This window comes from Dermochelys coriacea, chromosome 1, assembly GCF_009764565.3.
Source record: "Dermochelys coriacea isolate rDerCor1 chromosome 1, rDerCor1.pri.v4, whole genome shotgun sequence".
NCBI classification, from domain to species: domain Eukaryota; kingdom Metazoa; phylum Chordata; order Testudines; family Dermochelyidae; genus Dermochelys; species Dermochelys coriacea.
This window is the reverse complement of record NC_050068.2, coordinates 161,134,682-161,157,572: the sequence shown is the minus strand read 5'-3', so window position 1 is coordinate 161,157,572 and position 22,891 is coordinate 161,134,682. Positions and strand designations below refer to the sequence as shown.

General features: G+C 39.2%; 1 protein-coding gene across 6 annotated transcripts in view; it reads right to left on the bottom strand.

The window, feature by feature from the left end:
* Positions 1 to 22,891, bottom strand: part of ERG (ETS transcription factor ERG) — a 209,330-nt gene that overhangs the window by 4,190 nt on the left and 182,249 nt on the right. For 3 of the 6 annotated variants that reach the window (XM_038387581.2, XM_038387583.2, XM_043507349.1), the window contains 6 exons: positions 18,915 to 19,118; positions 17,871 to 17,951; positions 14,847 to 14,918; positions 8,034 to 8,102; positions 6,561 to 6,617; positions 831 to 878 (listed from right to left, as the gene is read on the bottom strand). In XM_038387581.2, the coding sequence (XP_038243509.1) occupies positions 831 to 878; positions 6,561 to 6,617; positions 8,034 to 8,102; positions 14,847 to 14,918; positions 17,871 to 17,951; positions 18,915 to 19,118 (531 nt within the window). The remainder of the gene's footprint in view (positions 1 to 830; positions 879 to 6,560; positions 6,618 to 8,033; positions 8,103 to 14,846; positions 14,919 to 17,870; positions 17,952 to 18,914; positions 19,119 to 22,891) is intronic. The other 3 variants (XM_043507356.1, XM_043507366.1, XM_043507362.1) reach the window with 1 other exon arrangement.

Here is a 22,891-nt window from a genome sequence, read left to right as displayed (position 1 = left end):
CCCAGTTGTTTCTTTCCAGAGGGGATTCTGCTTTCCCATTTGCTCCCATTTTACTGCTTGTCAATTCATAAAGTTGTTTGTTTAAAAGTCTCTTGTATTTGTCTAGTCTAGTATGTGGCATTATTTCTGCAAATAAATAAAATTGGTGTCAAAAAGAAAAGCTCACTTTAGTGATATTACTTGTAATATGAAACCAATATTTTCATAGCTGAGGACATCCTGGGCCAGATCCTCAGTGAGGGTAAACTGGATGTTAAGCTTCACCAGCTGAGGATCTGGCCCCATGTATAGAACATTTGAATGAAATGAACTGCCATTATTTAATAATTTGAATAGCATTTTTTATGGATTAAATATATTTCTAATAATGAAAAACACAGTTTGATTATGTGGACGGGGCCTAGGTGATTGGAGAAATCTGTCATGTTACACACTGGCCAAATATTCACTGCTCTCTCTTCCTTTCTAATTTAATAATGGGACTAATTTTACTTGCCTTGTTCTCTTTGGATGAAATTCAGCCCTGTGCAATGGGTCACTGCAAGTCCAATGCAGTGCTTAAATCCCACTTAAGCTCTCAAAATAAGGCTTAAGTACTGCATATGCTTTGCACTGACCCTCTTTGAATTCAGTAAGACTACTCATATGATTACAAATCTTGCAATCCACTAGCTGCCATCAGAATCCACTGATTAATTCCTATTGATTTCAATAGGAGCTGAGAATACTCACTGCATTCTGAACCTTGCCTTCAATCTAAAACAAGTGATAGAGATAAAATGTGAAATTTGAAGAAAAATCATCCCTCGGGCAGCAAAACTCCTTCTCACCTGGATTTGCAAGACGGCTGCTCGTTGGTCCAAGAATCTGATAGGGATCTACAAAAATATGGACAAAATTAATGAATTAAAAGGTTGTAATTATATAAAATCATTTTTGAAATTCTGATCTTATTACAAAAGAGGCAAGAAACCCTACTTCAGAGTCTTGTTAAGTTGCAATACTCTGCATTTGTTTGCCAACAAAAGGACTATTAAAAACTGAAAAAAGTGAAATTATCACCCAGTTGTATTAAAATGATAATTGATTTACTTAAGAAAATTATTTAATTAATAAATAAATTAAAATTATTTAACTCCCTGCTACAGCACGGGAACAAATCTACGCAGACATACCTCTAGAGCCCCATCCAGGGGAATTCTATCTGCTACCCAAGATCCATAAACCTGGAAACCCTGGACACCCCATCATCTCAGGCATCAGCACTCTTACAGCAGGATTATCTGGCTATTTGGACTCTCTCCTCAGACCCTACTCTACCAGCACTCCTAGCTATTTTCAAGACACCACTGATTTCCTGAGGAAACTACAATGCAATGGTGATCTTCCTGAAAACACCATCCTCGCCACCATGAATGTAGAAGCTCTTTACACCAATATTCCACAAGAGGATGGACTACAAGCTGTTAAGAACAGTATCCCTGATGAGGCCACAGCATACCTGGTGGCTGAGCTTTGTGACTTTGTCCTCACCCACAACCATTTCAGATTTGGGGATGACTTATACCTTCAAGTCAGTGGCACTGCTATGGGTACCTGCATGGCCCCACACTATGCCAACATTTTTATGGCTGACTTAGAACAACGTTTCCTCAGCTCTCGTCCCCTAGCACCCCTCCTCTACTTGCGCTACATTGATGACATCTTCATCATATGGACCCACGGGAAGGAGGTCCTTGAAGAATTCCACCTGAATTTCAACAATTTGCACCCCACCATCAACCTCAGCCTGGACCAGTCCACACAAGAGATCCACTTTCTGGACATTACAGTGCTAATAAGTGATGGTCACATAACCACCACCCTATATCGGAAACCTACTCACCGCTATACTTACCTACATGCCTCCAGCTTCCATCCAGGACACATCACACGATCCATTGTCTACATCCAAGCCCTAAGATACAACCCAATTTGCTCCAATCCCTCAGACAGAGACAAACACCTACAAGATCTTTATCAAGCATTATTAAAACTACAATACCCACCTGGGGAAGTGAGGAAACAGATTGACAGAGCGAGACAGGTACCCAGAAATTGCCTACAACAGGACAGGCCCAACAAGGAAAACAACAGAACACCATTGGCCATCCCGTACAGCCCCCAGCTAAAACCTCTCCAGCACATTATCAACGATCTACAACTTATCCTGGAAAACGATCCCTCATTCTCACAGACCTTGGGAGGCAGGCCAGTCCTCACTTACAGACAGCCCCCCAACCTGAAGCAAATACTCACCAGCAACTATACATCACACCACAGAAATACTAACCCAGGAACCAATCCCTGTAGCAAACCTCGTTGCCTACTCTGTCCTCATATCTACTCTAGCGACACCATTAGAGCACCCAACCACATCAGCCACACCATCAGAGGCTCATTCACCTGCACGTCTACGAATGTTATACATGCCATCATGTGCCAGCAATGCCCCTCTGCCATGTACATTGGCCAAACCAGACATTCCCTACGTAAAAGAATAAATGGACACAAATCGAACATCAGGAATGGTAACATACAAAAGCCAGTGGGAGAACACTTCAATCTTCCTGGACGTTCTATAACATATTTGAAAGTAGCTCTACTTGAACAAAAAATCTTCAGAAACAGACTTCAAAGAGAAACAGCAGAACTAAAATTCATTTGCAAATTTAACACCATTAATTTGGGCTTGAATAGGGACTGGGAGTGGCTGGCTCATTACAAAAGCACCTTTGCCTCTCCTGGACTTGACACCCCCTCATCTGTTATTGGGAGTGGACTACATCCACCCTGATCAAATTGGCCCTGTCAACACTGGTTCTCCACTTGTGAGGTAACTCCCTTCTCTTCATGTGTCATTAAATAATGCCTGCATTTGTAATTTTCAGTCCATGCATCTGAAGAAGTGGTGTTTTACCCACGAAAGCTTATGCCCAAATAAATCTGTTAGTCTTTAAGGTGCCACCAGACTCCTTGTTGTTTTCTTGTGTTCTGAGCTCATTTTAATTAAAAGTGTTTTTAGAATAAGTTCAAAATGGCAAAACAAAGGACCAGATTTACAAAACATGGCATGGATTGAGTGCACACAAATATGCATGCACACCTCTTTGCACATGTCACTGTGACAGATACATATACAAATGCTCAGTCTACCCTAAGGACCTGCAAACTGTGTGGTATCACATGTGATCTCCCTGCCCAAGTCTAGTAGTTAAAGTACATTGAAATAGGAAGGCACCAGCCAAGGAGAAGGAAGAGCTGTTGAGGGAGTGCTGCTTATCCAAAGCAAGGAGAGGAGGGCGAGTGCCCTTCTAGATTTAGCAGAAGAGGAGGAGTTCTCCCCTTCCCATCCTTCCTTACTTTAGATCAGTGATACTCATACTTTGCAAGCTGCAAGTGGCTCTTTAATGTATCTCCTGCAGCTCTTTGCAGCACATGATATTAAAACACTCTGTGGTTTAATCATTAACCAGTCAGGATGCTTTTACTGTGTTATTAGCCAATTGTAGCTCATAAGATAATAATACTTGGTCAGTCATTTTGCTATGAGAATAATATATGTGACGCTGTCTAGCAGTTGCCAGCTCAGATCAGAGCCATAGGCCAATTCTCTTTTGTGTGAATCTCAAAGAAATGTTATGTGGGCTACTAGGCATAGCCCAATTCACTTGTTAGAATAGAACAAAGGGGGTTGTTATCACTTACATTTACATAGCATATGCCATGATAATTACATTTGCTCTAAATTAATGAAAACCAGTGAAATGCTAATGTTATTCGTCTTCACTTATCTATAACCAGTTCTTGGCTATTATATAACATATATCTCATGTGTCCCCTATAATTAGATAAACTTAGATGTAAGTGTGTGTCAATGTTAAAATGTTTGATGTGAACCTCATGAAAACTAATGAAAGAATGTTATTTGCTGTTGCTCCTCAAAGAAACATTGCATGTGTTAACGAAGGACTTAATGGATGTAAATGAAGAAGCTTGTTCACTTCAAAGCCAGGGCCATTAAGCATTGCATCCGATGAAGTGAGCTGTAGCTCACGAAAGCTTATGCTCAAATAAATTTGTTAGTCTCTAAGGTGCCACAAGTACTCCTTTTCTTTTTGCGAATACAGACTAACACGGCTGCTACTCTGAAACCTGTCTTCTGGGTGAAAGATCTATAAATACTGGTTTAAGGGAATGATCCTGCATCTCTGAACTGTTTTGGATTCTAACAGGATGGAATACTTAACAAGTGGACAGAGATGCCCAGAATTACACTGGGCAACTCCGAGGAACTTTTGGAAATCTAGCAAATTACTACAACTCTCTTAACATTTTGGATTTACAAGCTTTGACTCACCGGTTAATGAATTTTATCTGCTTTAACCTCTCACTTACTCTCATTTCTTTTCTTAGCTAATAAACCTCTAGTTGGTTTACGAGAGAAATTGGCTTCAGCATTGTCTTTGGTGAGACCCAGACTGCCAATTTGACCTGGGCTAAATGACTGGCCCTTTGGGGTTGGGAGTAACCTAATGTGATGTGGTATTTGGCATACTGACCAGTATCACAAAGTCTAGTTTGTCTGGGTGGCAAGATGCACTGGAGAGCCTCAGAGAACTGTTTGTGACTCTATGGTAAGACTAATATAGTAATACAGGAATGCACATTTGTTACTGTCATGGTGAAATCTATTATAGAATATACCACCAGTTTGAGGTGTCTGCCCTGTTTTTTGACAGTCTGACTTGCGATTGGCATTCTCAGTTCTGAGCCATTTCAGATAGTGTAACAATATTTACACTAGTTTAAACCTGCAAGTGATCCATGTCTCACACTACATATAACAAAGTGACAGATTCTGCTCTAATGGGCTGTGGCCTCTATTTCTGAGTGACCTAGTTTGTTTCACATCACTCATTTTTGTGCACTATTTTTGAATAAACAAATAGCAGAATTTACGAATGCAAAGCAAAATCTTTAATGTACAAAAATAGCACCCACTAAGTGCTTTTCAAGTACATAGCTGAATACATGCAATGGAGGTTGGGTTGAATCACCTATGAAAATTTGATCCATCAAGGAATATGCTATACAAGACCCATGGGTGCGATTTTCAAAGAAGCCAAAGGGAGTTGGGCACCCAGCTCCCATAGCATTTCAATGGCTCTTGCATGAAATTCCTTTAGGCTCCTTTGAAAATCCCAGCTCAAATCAAGAAACAAACAGAAAAGGGATTCTGTTCCACAAATATCAAAGCCAAAACTAGAGGGCAGTAGAAGAGCTTCAAGTCCTTCTCAAGGCCCTGAGTTCTCTGACCACTTGACAGCTGCTCTCAGTTGGCTGTCAGTTTTACAGCCAAGAGGATACTCAGATTGTGTTCTTTATAAATGTAAAATACTAATCATAGCGCACACACAGCAGTTAAATGTTCTCAAAAAGTTTACATAAATTATCAATATATTTCTTGAAAGCCTTTGGAGGCACAATTATATTAAACTAAAAATGCTATTTTGACAAACAGCAATAATAATACTTCTCAAACCACATACATATAAACAATTCAAGCTAATGGAATGCAGTCATGCACATATTCTTATTTAGCTATAATAAAATCCAGAATAATGAAAACTCCATTTTAAAAACACAGAATCCGTGTCCATCCGAATCCAGATTATTCTGCAGGTGTACTTCATCTCCCATTTCTATCATTTTGCCATTAGTAAAAGCCATTACTGCTTTTGTAAGGTACTTTCTCATTCAAGGGACAATCTAACTTAATAGTATGGGTTTCTGTCCCATATAACGAACTAATTGCTTGCCAGTCACAAAACTCTTCTGCCTTTCAAGATTACTTGAACATAATCTGATAAAACTGATACTTTCTCCTGATGGTTACCCAACAGAATGGAAATCCTTCCAGCTTTCAGCCCTGTATTTCAGTAGTCCAGGATTTCAAACTCTAGTAGGATTATGTGAGGAATTCCAGTTCTATCTATATTTCTCCTAGATACTGAAATCTTCACTTCTGTACATTTTTCTGATGCTAATACTCCAATCAGCCATTATGAACAGAATTCTTTGAAATCCTTAGATTCCACATTTTTGTACTTGAATTGAATATGCGTGCTTTGCTTAATAGTTCATTGATCCCCTTAAAGGCAACAAGACCCTTGTAAGAATTACTAAAAGGAAATCACAATGAGCTGTGACAGCATGTTGGCAACTTGGAGGTCTACCACATCCAACTTTCCAGCAAATTGTTAATTTGTATTCTTGAATCTTTGATTTGTAGATCATGGGGGTCTCAGTTTGAGTTAACTGTATACACAAGACACGAATACACAATTCAGCCACCATGCAGGATGCTACAATGAGCTCAGCCACTATCAGGGGTTCTCTGCTAATTGCTTGCGTCTGCTCTCGCAGTTGGCTATTTGTTGGCAGACTACAGTGCACTTCAGATCACTTTTAATATATTCCATTTAACCCAGATCCAACTTAAATAAAGTTACACACACCTAACTGAGGTCGCTGGTCTTCTGTTTTGGGCACTGTTGATGATGATGGTTGGGTAACTGAAAATAGAAAAAATTTATACATTTATCTATTTTTTCTAATCTGAAAATCAGTCACCAAAACTGTCTTACATTGAATGGGCCAAAGTCATCACTGGCATAAGTAGAGACAACTCACTGGACTTCAACAGCTCAGCACTTGGTGATGTCAACTATGAGATTTTTCCTGATATGTTAAACTGATCTGACCTGATCATGCTCCTATTTAAATAAATGCCAACATGCCTGCGACTTCAATAAGAGCAGGTTTGGGCCCTACAATCAGTACATAGTTGTTACTGATAATTACATCTTGCATAATATTCACATATTTATTGCACTTGTCTGCTAAGGCAGTATCAAATATGAGAAATTCTAAAGCAGAAAGTCTTCAGCTTAAGGCAAGTTCTGTCACTGTTTGACCTTTTCCAACACTACATATATCTGTTGGTTTCTGTCAGAGATACTGATGTAGAATGGAAAAGAAACAATGAATTTCTCCTAAATAACATACATGTAGTTACTTTTTGGAAGGAGCATATACTGTACAACTTACAAAGAAGGGGCTCTGTTCTTCCTTATATGTGACTAACCCATGCAGGGGAGAGGAAAATCTATGAGTTCTAATGATTTACAGATAGTGTCTCTTTTGAATTCTTCCATTGTGGTAGAGGAGGGGTGTGAGTGTGGTTTCCCTCTCCCCCAGTAGAAGAAGCTAGTGTTTTAACCCCTTTTTCTTTGTGGATCTCATGGCATCCACTGGTGATAAGGAGCTTGCGCTATGTTATCCTGCAAGTTGGGATGGGGAGAAATCCAGAGAAGTCCAACTGTGGCCTGCTTCCTCCAACTTTGTGGAGCTAGAATCCCAGATAGTCCCCATGAAGGAGCTTTCTTGGAGTAGAAAGGGAAGGGGACCATACCACAGAGGCAAAGCTCCCCCACCCATGACTCCTCTCTGCATGCAGTCATAGAAGAGAACATGGGACCCAAAACCTTAAAGAACAAACTTTAGAAGGAATACTCAAATCACTTTTGAAACATTTCAACCACTCAGTAAGTATTAACCTATTTTTTCTTCAGAGTCTACTGTGCTTCTGCTCTATATCTCTGTTTGATTTATTGGTAGAGCTAGGGATTTTACATTGATCCAAACTCTTGTTACTTTTCTTTCTTGAGTGACCAATATCAAAAATAGGCCTATTGTAGGCAGATTTTCAAATTTGGGTGCCTAAGTTTAAAGCACCCAAATCCTTATTTAAATTCTCAGACCAGTCCTTTGATACCCAAGTACCAGTTTCAGACACCAAATAATAGTTTGAATACCCAAATGCAGAATTCTGTGGCATAACATAGGTGCTCAAGTTTGAATTCCATTTCCAGAGGAGATACACCTGACATGAATTGGGCCCCTATGCTAGAAAGTAAGCAGGTGCTTACCTTTTGATTGAGGAGCAGGGTGACTATGACTTGTCCATGCTGACCTTCTGGCTTGTTCATATGATAAATCTGTAGAGAAAAATAAATTGTCTCAAGTATATACGGCATAAAGTGTGACAAATTCTTAGTGGCTAAATCACTGGACATGGGAAGGTTACTGAAATGAGAAGGATCCCCATTGCCAAGCCCCTGGTCCTTTTAGTCATCTCTCACCCTGACAGGTGCACCTGGCCTCCCTAATTACCTGCCTCTTTCCTTTCTCCCCTGCAGTCTACTCAACACACCACTGCAAAAAAAACCTTCACCCTCCGCCACTGCTGTGGCCATGTCTCTTCTCCGGCTTCTTGTCTCCTTCCACCTCACATTCAAATGTATTGTCCTCACCTTCAAGGGTCTCCACAACTCTGCTCTTGCCTTTAATCTCCCTGTATCTCCCGCCCATCCCGCCCACCAACACACTTCCACTGGGATGTAGGGGGAGGGACTGAGCAGGCACTTTGACAGCTCATACTAGAGCCTGGCTGACTGGAGTTGGTTCAAGGATCCATGGAGGTTGGAGGCAGGAGTAAGTGTTAGTTACTTGGGTAAGATCTCCCATCGCAGTGCATCAGATGAAAGTCTCTTCTACCATTCATTGTTTTAAGAAAATGGACTTTGGTCTTTTTATTGCCTTGTTAGTCTGCTGCTGTCACTCCTCGAGATGTGGAAGGCTTGAGAGCTACATATGGACCCATCCAGTGGGGATATTACTGGGGACAGTATAGCACTGGTTTTGTTATTATGATGTTCCACTAAGTTACTACTAAGACTTTTGATAAACTTCATTTTCTTTTATTTAATGTTATGTAACTTTTTAATAAACAAATTATTTATTCTTATTAATCACAGAACATTTGGAAGGATTTGCTCTGTAGCTGAGGCAATGGCTAGTCCTGATATCCTTTGAACCCAGTGAGGCTGTGCTAAATATCCTGTACCTCTGCTATACCCTACATCTCTGCCATCGTCTGCTACTTTTCCCTTTGCATGGGCCCTTTACTCTGTTAACTCCGCTGCTTTCATTTGCCTTTTGTTCTACCTCCTATGGCTCCTTCTTTTATTCTTATGCTTGATACAGCCTCTCTCACTCTCCTTTTTCAGAACCAATCACAAAACCCACCTCTTTTTGGCTGACAGTTAGCTGATGGCTTACACTTGAGCATTCCTCATTGCCATTCCCATAAAAACAATTTCAAATAGTTGCTAAAAGAAACTGAAACACCCTACAAGTTAACATGACAATGACAGCTCATGTGTCTGTAACCCTCAGGGTGCAATGCCATCCAACCGCTTCAGTGGGTAGGAAACAATGAGCCGGCAGTGATTGGGACAGCCCCAGTTGAACGGGGTGGAGAACACACAATTAGGGGACTCAGAAATGCCCAGCCACCCATTGGCTAGCTTGGGGAAGAAGGGAGTGGTCCCTCGTCCTCCCCTTTCATTAATTTCAACCTTAGTCTGGGCCATGTGGAGCCTCTTTTTGCACTGCTCCAGTAGCTATAATATATACAATATACTAATTTTGGGCCTCCTTTGAGATCTCATGAAAGGGAATAAAATACACCTGTTGCCAAATCAGTGCGGTATTAAGGTAGAAGCATAGACTCCTTTGAATGGATGGTAGATTCTTAATAGTGTCTTAGCTTTCTTTTAGAAAGGTTGTTTGACAGTCTTTAAAAATGAAATCAGGTAGGAAGTCGTGAACCAGTTGAGAAGACAGTTTGACTCTGAGTGTGGCTTTTGTATATCTGCCCATTTTCAGACACTACTAGAGAGAGAATGGAATGGAAACAAAGTGTAATGTGTAATTCACAACCAAATTGCCTTTAATTTATTTAGTCTGTTTGGCTTGCGTGTATAACTGGCATTGCCATCGCTGTGGTCTGATGGAATCTTACACTCTCAAAATTTCGGTTTTGCTGGAATACACTTTTTTTTCTGTATTATATTTTCAGTAACTGTGTCTTTTTATCCTTGATTTTTCTACCGTTATACCACATTCTTCTCTTGTGGAAACACGGAGAATTGGACAAAATAGTGCTAACTGTATAGGTATTTATCCCTGATCTGAGTAACTTTATACAGTACTATTATAATTATTTATTATAGTATAGTCGCACCCAGAAGCCCCAATCAAATTGGGATCCAATTGTGCTCAGTACCATTAAAGCATATAGTTAGAGATAGTCTTCTCCCTGGAGAACTTACCATCTAAAAGGAAAATGAAGACAGACAAAGGGTCAAATTGTGTGCTGCTTCTACTGCACACAGCAGAAACAGAGGTGGTGCTGTCAAGGAGCTGATCCCAATCCTCTGCCCAGCTCTGGATGAAAATTAGAACAGCCTGGGGGCTACTCTAAACAAGTACTAGGTGGGTATGGTCCACAATGGATCATAAGCCAGCTGAGGACTGTCAGAGTGCATGGTGAGAGGTGCACAAGCTGGCTATGCTGCACCTGATGAAAACCCTTCCATGCTGGTGGTATTCCCAGCTAGGGGGTTGTGACCAGTATGTTCAATATCTTGAGCTGGGCCAAGAATCTAGCCCAAAGGGAGGGGGACTAGGACACAATATACAAGAGGGGGGAAAGGGTGATGTCAGGTACACATGTTGGTAATTCCAATTTTTCCTAACCCTTCACTCTCCCACAAAGGTAGAAAAGAACAACATGATACTGATGAGATATGTGCCTGTCACCAGTCAGTCTGCACTCCTTCCCATTCTTCATTTGTTTTTTTGAGGGTGATGAGAGGGAGGGCTCAGATTGTAAACTCTTGTGTAACTGTATATTAAGGGCAGTTGCATGGCACTTGTGCATTTGCATACTAGTGCTAGTTGTTAGGATTTTATTTTTAAAATATCACATACCTGAAATTCATTGAGAAGTATAAATTTAGTACTGTGAGAAAACTCTTGAGTCAAGAGGCAAAACACATCATCATACAGTTGTGTGACTACGCCCTCTTTTAAAGGAAAGATCCAGCTCTCAACCCTACTTGAAACAGCATCAAAATTAAGACTTCATTCTTAGTTCAGGATCTGGGAGTTTATTTGGACAATGATTTGTATTTTGTTAAACATATTGCTATCATAGATAAGCAGGTCTGTTTTTACTCATGAGAAATTGGTACAATATGTCCTTATCTAGAACAGATCTTGTAATTCACTCTCATTTGATGAGACATTTAGGTAATCCCATATTAGTCCTTCCTGAGCTACTACAGTGTATCACTTTTAACTTGCAAAAAATTCCTGGTATTCTATTATCAGGACAGCTGAAGAAATATGACTTTGCCTTTCTAATTCTTCAGGAACCTCACTCACTTCCTATTCTCCATTATATTCATTTAACAATGGTAATTGTTTAATTTTGATTCACTCTCTGGAATTGCTTCCCAATGTTTGGGCTAATGCATTTTTACTTTAGCATGCTCTATGCCTCTTTTTCCTTTTACTTGTAATCAATGACTGCCTTGAGGACAATCATAGCTACTCCCGTTATTAGCAAAAGAGCATTTAGTTATGGAATAGTTTTCCTGTAAAAGTTAGGCTGTCAATTCTAGTTGAGAGTTGGACCTTGTCTGAAAACTAGAGTTATCAGGAATTTTCTGCTGAAAGAAAACTAAGAAACTAAGAAAACACCTGTACCCAGGAACTCTTGTACCCAGATTTTACTTAATTGTTTCGATTTTCTGTTGGGAAAATCAAAATTAAATCTTACATTTTAGGTCAGCTGGACCCAGACTGAAATATTTTGGTTGGTTGAACTGACCCAAAACAATTCACTTTGAATCAGTTCAACATTATACTGCATCTCCCTTTGGTGTTGCATAGCCTCATGGGAGTTTTAGTTCTCTCCTCTGGGCTGGACACCCTGGCTAGAAGCAATGTGGTCTCCTTCTGACCAAGCCCTGTGGTGTATCATGGGGGGAGGGGGTCACATGACAGTGAGCATAATAAAATTTTGTTGTATAACTCTTGTACGTATTGATTCAGGGATCATATTAATGTATTTGATCACATTTTAAACATACCTTTATCAAAATTCTTGATTCACAGAATGAACAACAAATAACTAATAAAAATAGAGATAGAAAGGAAATACATATATAAGAAATTACTTTAATTTTATGTAAGGAAATTATATTTGATTCTTCTGTATTAAAAAAAAAAGATGAATGAACCATCCAGAAGAGTATGCACTAAGGATAGGTACATAGGAATTGCCATACTGGAAAAGTCCAGTGTTCCATCTAGTCTGCTATCCTGTTTCCAACTATTCAGAGGAAGATTGAAGACTCCACACAGAAGGCAGATTTGGGCTAATCTTCCTCCCAATGTAGTCTTCTCCTACCCCTATTAGTTAGAGATTATTGAGAGCTCTGAAGGATCAGGTTTCATATCTGATAAAATTTATGTTGGTAATTACTACTCCAACTGAATATTCTTGTTATCCATATAAATGTCCAATCTCTCTTTGGATCTTGCTAAGCTCTGCACTTCAACAACATCCTATGACAATGAGGTCCAAAGTCTACTTATGTGTTGTGTGAAAAAGTATTTCCTTTTATCAGTTTTGAATTTGCTTCCTCTTGATTTCATTGAATGTCCTCTCATTCTTGTATTGAGACACACGGAAAATAGAAGTTCCCAATCCACCTTTTCTAAGCCTTTCATTATTTTGTAATAATTTTATTCTGTACCTCTCATTGGTCATCTCTTATCTAAGGTAAAAAATCCCTGATTTATCAATTGCTCACTAGAGGAGAGCTTTTCCAGGGTTTTAACCATTCTCATCACTTCTCTCTGAATGCCCTCTAATTCTGCAAATATAATTCTGGAGATGGGGTGACGAGTACTGAACACAACATTCCAAATGAGGCTGCACTGTTGATTTATATAGTGCCACAATAATCTTTTCCATATCATTCTCCATCCTGTTCCTTATGCAGCTTAACATTTTGTTAGTTTCTTTGACAGCAGTTGTACACTGAGCAGAGGTCTCCATTGAGCAGTCCATAGTGATGCCCAGTTCCCTTTTCCTGAATTAATAAGGTTAATTTTGAACTCAGTAAGGTATAGGAATAGTTCAAATTTTCCCCTCCAATTTGCATTATATTGCATTTATCAACATTCACTTTCATCAGCCATTGTATTGCTCATTCATTTATCTTGGCTAATTCCCACTGAAGTTCCTCACAGTTCTCTCTGGATTTAACTAATCTAAATAATTTTGTGCCACTTGCAAATTTTGCTTCTTCACTTTTGTCACAGATTTTGTCACCATCCTTTTCCGGATCATTAAACATCAGTCATCCTAACTGTACTGTGAGGCACCTACTATTAACCTCTTGTCACGATAAGAGTTGATTATTTGTACCTATTTTTAATATTATGTCTTAGCAAGTTTTTGATCCAGGACAATATTTTGCCACTCATCCCATTACTACTCAATTTCTTTAGTAACCTCTTGTGAGGGGCTTTGTCAAAGTCCTTTTGAAAGTCTAAATAAATTATGTCAACTGGTTCTTCAATATCTAATACTTTATTGATATGTTCAAAGAAGTCTAATAGAACAGCGAGGCATGATTTTCCTTGCAGAAATTGTGCTGGTTAGACCCTATTATATTATGAACTTCTAGGTTTTTCTAGAAGGTTTTTCCTAGAAGTTCACAATATAATAGGGTCTAACCAGCACAATTTCTGCAAGGAAAATCATGCCTCACTGTTTTATTAGACTTATTTGAACATATCAATAAAGTATTAGATATAGAAGAACCAGTTGTTCAAATTTTAAACTATCATTTCAACCAGTGCAAGACGTAGTGGTGACTAATTTCCTGCATTACTATCTAGAGCATTTTAAAAATATACATACACCATTTGCTATCCTGCAATCCTCTGGTGTACTAGCTGTTTTCGTGAGAGATTGCATATCTTTACTAGCAGCTCAGTCACTTCAATTTTAAGTCTCTTCAGTACTCCTGGATATATACCACCTGAACCTGGTAATGTATTGCTTTTAAATCACTTTCTTTTGTTGCCTCGATCCCTGCTAGTACTTCCTCTTTATTATTGGAAAAGCAAAGGTCCAGGCTAGGTATCTTCCCAACATCCTCAGCGGTGAAGAAATCCTGAAGCTTCTCAGCATTGTTCTTTTCTTCCTTCATTGTTCCCTTTATCCCTGGTGATCTAGTGAACCCACATATTCTGTCATTGGCTTCCCACTTCTGATATACTTAAAGAATCTCTTATTGTTTGTTTTTATGCTTTTATATCCTTGTATCTAATTATTTTGTCTCAAAAATAAACAGTAAACAGAGAGAGAAGAAACAAATAATAATACTAATACCACACTCTTACATAGCACTTACTTCAGTAGATCTCAAAGCACTTTACAAAGGAGCTCAATATCATTATCCTCATTTTACAGATGGGAAAAGTGAGGCACAGACAGGTGAAGTGACTTGCCCAAGATCACTCAGCAGGCCAATGGAAAGTGCTGGGAATAGAACCTAGGTCTCCTGAGTCCCAGCCCACTGCTCTATCCACTAGGCCACACTGCCTCAAAAACAGATGACTATGGAAAAACAGACTCATTAAGCTGCTCTTCCATCCCACTTCATCCCACACAGGGGTCCATATATACCTATAGATATATATTATTCAACTTTTATGTACTGTGCTATTTTATAGGAGACTCTGACAGAGAAAGAGAGAGGGGTAGTGAGAGTGAGTAAGATTGCATCACATAGTAAGATCATCATTCATACCTGGCCTGGTTGTAATTCTTTGTGTCGCTTCTGGATAAACTGAAGTATTTGGGAAAATAAAAGCTGCACCTCCTACAGGAAAAAGTGGAGACAAAACGCATAAGGACTGTTTTTTCCACAGTCAGTGCTGTCACCGGTAACTCTATTTCACCCAGTCAATGTATTTGAATGAGGCATATGAATAAATGTTTTGTCACCCAGGAGTGAGGTTTATAGGGCCTGATTCTGGCCTCCTTTACATCAATGTAAATCCATTCAAATTAGTGGAGATACCCCAGTGTAAACCAAGGTAAGTAAGAAGAGAATTAAGTCCATATTTTTTTAAATTTAGAAAAACTGGCCCCAGATTTCAGCAGGTTTCATAGCTGTTGTGAAGTGCAATTTATTTTGCCTTATCTTTATTTAGTGTGTACATCTCCCTAACCCGTGCATATTTTCAGCAGATAACCTAGGGCCTGATCCAAAGCCCATGGAAGTCAATAGGAGTCTTTTCATTTACTTCCATAGGCTTTGGATCAGTCTCCCAGAGAATTAATTCTTGGTGTATAGTGAAACATTGTAAAAATAACCAGTTTGATGCAGAAAACGATGTCTGACTATTTCAGGAATTTAAATAGCTCTAACCATGCTAACAGATTTATAGTTATCATGGTTGGAAATCTGAAAGAAATCTAAGGGGATTATGTGATTTTTAAAAGAAGTTGGACGCTAATCCCCTCAGGCTCCTTTGAAGTTCCCATCCTAGATTTTTATACAAACAGAACCAAACCAAACAAATATTATTATTTCTTTTTCTTTCATACTGTATGATATTGCGGACATAAATGCCGTCTATGTAGCTGCAGTGTATCAATAATCCCAGTGAAGTAAATGCAGATTATTTTGTTTTGGGCAGAGAAACTAAGATTCATTGAGAAACTACTGGGTAACTGTGTGGGGAAGTTCACTGCTCAATTAGGATTGTGATTTACAGAGATGGAAAAGACCCTCAAATCCATCTACTTTTAAAATGAAATTTAAGGGCTGTTCCAAAGTCCATTGAAGTGAATGGAGAGGCTCCCACTGACTTGAATGGACTTTGGATGAAACTTAGCGGCCCTCGATAGAGGATATATTGGATATGAAACATTTGATCTTAGCAAAGAGCATTTAATGTTTGAGTAACTATGCTGTAAGTTTGCAGGGAAACAGTGCTAATTATTTCAGTGAAAGAGAAAATTTGCAGAATATTTCACATTTTTTTTTGATATTAGCTTTTCCATTTCTTAAATAGTTGTTATTTCTGGTCACTGTAGGTAACTAATACCCTCAGGCATGATAACGTGATATTCAAAACTTGTATTTAATCAAATTATAATATATAGCATTCCATGTCACCCTCTGTTATGCAACTGCTAGAACAAAACAAAACTTCCACTGATTTTTTTCATAATATTTTGAATGAAATCTTGTAACATCATAGAATTTTGCAGAAGAAATATACTTTTAAGGAGTGTTTCATATTCATCTCCTACTTGTCCAGGGTGGCTCACAGGAGGGTAAGTAGTAACTTTTTAAAAAAATTTTTAAATAAGATCAAACTTTGCTGAGACTTGGTGAGAAGCCCCATATTATAGACAATGTATGTGATGGAGGGTTATGTGCGTATCTATAAAACATTGTACAGAGAGAAGAATCAGCACTTAGTAGGACTTCAGCACAGAACAAGACTCAGGGAAGCAGCATGAAAACCTGGGGACAGAAAGCAGTCCATAAAATACATTTTCTCCCTACCCCCTGACTTTAAAAAGGCCCAAGCATAGTAGTAGTAGAGGATAATGGCCTAGCATGATAAAAAAGGGATTTTTGCTTTAAAAAAATCCCACATATATTTTACATTTTGTGAGGTTATAATATCCTTTTTAATTTAGCATGTTTCATTTTATTGTTGGTACAGTCTAAATTAAAAAATTAAAGCTGGAAATACTCCATCTGCAAAATAGTCAGTATTGTCTTCTAAAATGGGGAAAAGTAAAATCCCTGCTTATCCAGTTCTTTTTGTGATAAAATAGTATTTAAATAGGGTTACCATATTTGAACATTCAAAAAAGAGGACACTCAACGGGGTGTGTGTGGGGGGGTGTTTGCTTGCGCCCACCCGGCCCTGTCCCAACTCCACCCCTTCCCGCCCCCTGCCCCAAAGTCCCCGCTCCAACTCCGCCTCCTCCCTGTCCCATTGGACCCCTTCCCCAAATCCCCGTCCCAGCCCTGAGTGCACCACGTTCCCCCTCCACCCCTCTCCCTCTCAGCCACGCGAAACAGCTGTTTTGCGGCGAAAGCACTGGGAGCTAGGGGGAAAAAGTGGGCACTCTCTCGAGTGATCAACATTCACTTTCTTCCTCAATTGATCAACATTCACTCTCTTTCTTGAATGATCAACTCTTCTTTGGGGAAAAATAATAATGGCAAAATCCCGGACATTTTTAGATATTTAAAAATTCCTCCTGGATGGCGATTTAAGAACCAAAAAGCAGGACATGTCTGGGAAAATACAGACGTATGGTAACCCTAATTTAAATGTGATACAATATACTGCATGGGAGAAATAAACCATACTTAGGCACCAACACTGCAAGCTGATCTGTGCAGGTGGACTCCTGAGCCAGTACAGTGCTCCATTGACTTTAGTGGGGCTCCATGCAGGCAAAAGGATCCACCTGTGTGGATCTGATAGGATAGGATCAGAGCTTTAGAGACTAAGTGCAGTTTGTTGCATGTGGGTGGACCCTTGCACCTCTATGGGTACAAGAGTTAAATTGCACACAGGGATCCAATTGTAGAATCTGGTCCTAAATGATCTCGCCTCTGTTCAGTGTGTGTGTAGTAAACTCCCATAACTGCTAATTTGAGTCTTACACAAGTAACAGGGGAGAATACACAATCTCCCTGGTGATTTACCATTTCCATTTTTTAGCATGCAATTCAAACAGGAATCCTGTGTTTTTAGAAGATGACCTATAGGAATGGGAGCGATGCCAGCATTACCTGTGTTTCTAGCATGCATTAACCGTGGAGAGTTTTGTAAGGCCTTATCAACATCATCTGAAGTCAAATGTGGAAGAGGAGCTACAAAACAAAACAAAAAGCAACACCAAAATGAAAAAAAATTGAGAATTATCTTCTAAAGACATTTTTCCCCCGATAGGATTGTTTTAAAGCAAGTCTAGTAACAATCAGTTTAGTTCTGCTGTTTGTGGGGGAGGTGTGTGTGTTAAAGCTTAAACTAGGGTATTCATTTAAATAATATTATTAATACATAATATTTCAGTCTGATTGTGTGTGCGTGTGTGTGCGCATGTGTGTGTGTGTATGTAAAAGACTGCACCACACTGGTGTTGCAATGTTTGTTTGTTTTTAAAACTATATTCACTAATTTTAATGTTTTAAATTATGCAAATTATGCCAAAACTACAGCCTTCAAATCAGTAATTCACTGTTCCCTTCTTCCCCCTTAGAATGTTAGTCATCAGCTACAAATCCTTTGGTTTCAGATTTAGGAGATTCTGTTCTCTTCTCCATGAATGTACATAACTCCTATTAATTTCAATGAGAGCTACATGCACCTATGCAGAGTAGAACAGATGATATATGTTCATAGAATCATGCCTGGAATTTTCTTTATAAATCAATGTTTTTACTCTCATTTAGGGTTCTCAAACCTAAAATGGAAAGAAGAGTACGTGACCAGAAAAAACATCATCACCAAAAGTCCCTTTGATTTTCTTCCTACAGTATTGTGGATGAACAGGCTGGGTTTCAAATTAATTTTTGCCTAATATGGACATTGGGAGATATTCTTAAGATAATTTCTGAAAGTAGTCACAATGAGCCTGATCTAAGGCCCACTCCAGTCAATGGATGTTTTTCCATCAACTTAAATAAGCTTTGGATCAGACCCTACATAATATTCTCGGAAGCAGTAACATTCGAGATAGGGAGATTTGAAATCCCAAATTGAAAAGGCACTACAATTGGAAATGCTGTTGATAGATTTGTTCTAACCATCATAAAGAATGGAAATTGTCTTACTCTCTCTGAGGTAGTGTAGGTGTGATAGGAGGATATCTGCATTATAGCTTGGGGTGAGTCTCTGGAAGTCATCTTTGGTCATTTTACACAATTCCTTCCCATCAATGTTCTGGAACAACAAGATGTCAACATCTGGAAGACCATATTCCTTCACGGCCCATTCCAACCACTGACGTACATGGTCTGTACTCCATAACATAGGATCTGAATAGTTTCACAAAGCATAAAATTAGAATCATAGAAGATTAGGGTTGGAAGAGACCTCAGGAGGTCATCTAGTCCAATCCCCTACTCAAAGCAGGACCAACTCCAACTAAATCATCCCAGCCAGGGTTTTGTCAAGCTGGGCCTTAAAAACCTCTAAGGATGGAGATTTCACCACCTCCCTAGGTAACCCATTCCAGTGCTTTACCACCCTCCTAGTGAAATAGTGTTTCCTAATATCCAGTCTAGAACTCCCCCACTGCAACTTGAGACCATTGCTCCTTGTTATGTCATCTGCCACCATTGAGTTCAGCCTAGCTCCATCCTCTTTGGAATTCCCATTCAGGTAGTTGAAAGCTGCTATCAAATCCCCCCTCACTTTTCTCTTCTGCAGAATAAATAAACCCAGTTCCCTCAGCCTCTCCTCGTAAGTCATGTGCCCTAGCCCCCTAATCATTCCGTTCCCCTCCACTGGACTATCTCCCATTTTTCCACATTCTTTATGTAGTGGGGGGCCCAAAACTGGATGCAATACTCCAGATATCGCCTCACCAGTGCCAAATAGAGGAAAATAATTACTTCCCTCAATCTGCTGGCAATGCTCCTACTAATGGAGCCCAATATACCGCTAGCCTTCTTGGCAACAAGGGCACACTGTTGACTGATATCCAGCTTCTCATCCACTGTAATACCCACGTCCTTTTCTGCAGAACTGCCGCTTAGCCAGTTGGTCCACAGCCTGTAGCAGTGCATGGGATTCTTCCGTGCATGACTCTGCACTTGTCCTTGTTGAACCTCATCAGATTTCTTTTGGCCCAATCCTCCAATTTGTCTAGGTCACTCTGGACCCTATCCCTACCCTCCAGCATATCTACCTCTCTCCACAGTTTAGTGTCATCCACGAACTTGCTGAGGGTGCAATCCATCTCATCATCCAGATCATTAATGAAGATGTTAAACAAAACTGTCCCCAAGACCAACCCCTGGGGCACGCCACCATTGGGACCAATACTAAATTAACAAAGTTAATTAACTTTGTTAATAACAAAGTTAATCAAACTGGACGATAATAATCCATGATGCACTAACTTCAGTGTAGTTATACAAAAAATGAATTTGGCCTATTGGGGGAAAGAAGACCTGAGAAAAAATGGCTATCCAAAGTATGGTGGTGAGCTGGGACTGCTGTTTATTATTTATTACATATTAATTTTACTGTTAACTTGTCCTCCCACATCTCTGATCTTCACCTGTTATGTCTCATCATTATCTTACACTACCGTTCACATACTAATGTGAACCCCTGTCCATATACAGAGAACCACTGGGTACAGGTGTTTGCATTCACAGCACCTGTTGCAGAACAGAAGCCAGTAACTATCATTTTCAAATGTTTCTGGTAAAGTTCATACTGTTTACTCAAGCAAAATGCTCAGTGAAGTCAAGAACAGTTTTTTCTAAGGAAAGACTGAGTAAGGACTTCAGAATTTGGCCTATTATTTAATAAGTTAGCATAGATTCAGTTAGATAGAGAATTCTTTTCCTAACCTTAAAAATACAAAGTGAAGAGGAGAAGAAAACATGCACTCACTGGTTGCTCAACCTTTACTCGAATGATCTAGAGCCTGAGCTTTTTCCAAAATGTATCAATTTTCAGCATTTATAAGATATTGTGACATGCAGGATAAGAGTGCTCTTGAAATCAGCAATTTTTTTCATGACAAAGATCTGAGTAATGTCTTCCCGAATATTTTCATTGCATTGAGATTGTATTTGAATGTACCATTGCCAGCTGAGAAGCAGAATAATTGTTCTCTAAGCTGAATAAAAAGTTGTCTTTGGTGAGCTATGGTAGAAACAAAATTTAATGCTTTTGAAATCATGTCAGCTGAATGAGATTTACTTCATTTACTGTCATTTGAGGATTCAAAACTGAATCTGAATCACGTAAAGCTCACAAGATGCCAGTTTAAACCTACAGCAATTCATTTGATGCTTAAAGTTATATATTTTTATGTTTATCCAGGCAGTATGTAACCTGTTCATTGTCTTCAATTTTCTTTTCATGTTTATTCAGTAATATACATGACTTGTTGATTGCCATAAGCTGGGTACGCTTTTGTTTTCATTAATACAGGGTTCACGAAAACGGGGCTTCCGAAAAACATTAGACCTGGGCCTGCAATCTCATTAATCTGGTCCTGTCCTAGAATGTTGTGATGTACTGCTGTATGCTGCTAACCAGATCCTGTCTTGCACTTTAGTGAGCTGTAGCTCATGAAAGCTTATGCTCAAATAAATTTGTTAGTCTCTAAAGTGCCAAAAGTATTCCTTTTCTTTTTGCAGATACAGACTAACACGGCTGCTACTCTGAAACCTGTCTTGCGCTAGGTTTTGTTAATTATATCAGATACTGACAAATCTGGCTGTGGAGAAAAAATGAACTGGTCCAAATCTTTGCCCATTCCTCCAAATCTTTGCCCATTCCTCTCCAGACCCGCCCCCTCCTTTTCTTTTTCTTTTTTTAAGAACAGAGCAAAATTTGTGGACAAAAGTTGTTTCACCAAAAACTGCAAATGCATGTTGACTTAGACATTTTGCAAATTTGTGTTGAATTCACCAAATTGTTTCAGTTGAAAAAAACCCTCAAAAAATAAAATTCCCCCAAAAAATCAAAATATTGAAACACTTTGACTTTGTGATTTGAGAAACTTCTCATTTTGACTATTACTTTAATTAGATCTATGTAATTTTAAACATTTTAAAAAATCAAGATAAAGAAAACACATGTTGCTTTGGGGTGAACAAAATATTTAGTATGAAATAGAATTAAATTCTTTCAACTTTTTTGATTCCCCAAAATTTTCAAAAACTTTTGGTTTGAGTTGACATGAAATGATTTTTTCCTCCAATTTTTCATTTCATCCATTGAACAAAAAATCAGTTACTTACCCCGTTCTAACCCCCTAACTCCAACTCTACCATCACTTTTCCCTCTGAATTCCATCCTTCCATTACCATCCCACAAAATCCTATGCACGTAGCCCTTGACCTCTCTCTTCATTATTTATTTATATAATAATAGTGTTTAGAGGCCTCTATCAATATTAGGTCCCATCAAGCCATGCACTCTACGTACAGATAGTAAGAGACAGCTCTTGCCTTGAAGATCTTATATTTAAACAGTCAAAAGATCATATAAAATACATTATTCCCAAAGATTGGGAACTGAGAAGAAAGATTATGTGACTTGCCCAAGGTCACACATTAATCCCATGGTAGAGCTGGGAATTGAACTTTGATCTTCTGTATGCCTGTGCAGTGAGTGTTTTAACCTCAAACCCTCCCTTCCTCTCCTAATCAGTCTTAACCCATTCTGCTCCCCAAAGACATTCTCAAAGGTCTAGGGTGCTCATCAAAGTCTTTCAGACTATATGCACCTGCTCACTTCAACTTCCATGCACCCTGGGCTTCCCGTTTAGTTATGCTACATCCATTTTAAGCCTTTGAAGGTCTGAGCCCTTAGCTCTCGGGAACTTTAGAGACTCTTCCTATATTTTGAAGCAGCCCGAGACAGAATGATCAAATTACTGGGAAGTGTGAGGCAGCCCACAGCCTAGTGGGCATGGATGCTAGTCTGAGGGACCTTGATGATCTTCATGGATAGTGGGTCTGGTTACTGAGGGAGGAAAGGATGTGTGGGTGGTGTGGGGAGCTAGAACTAGTGTTCATGATAAGAGGATCAGTTGTTGCCCAGTCCTGACTGGGATGAC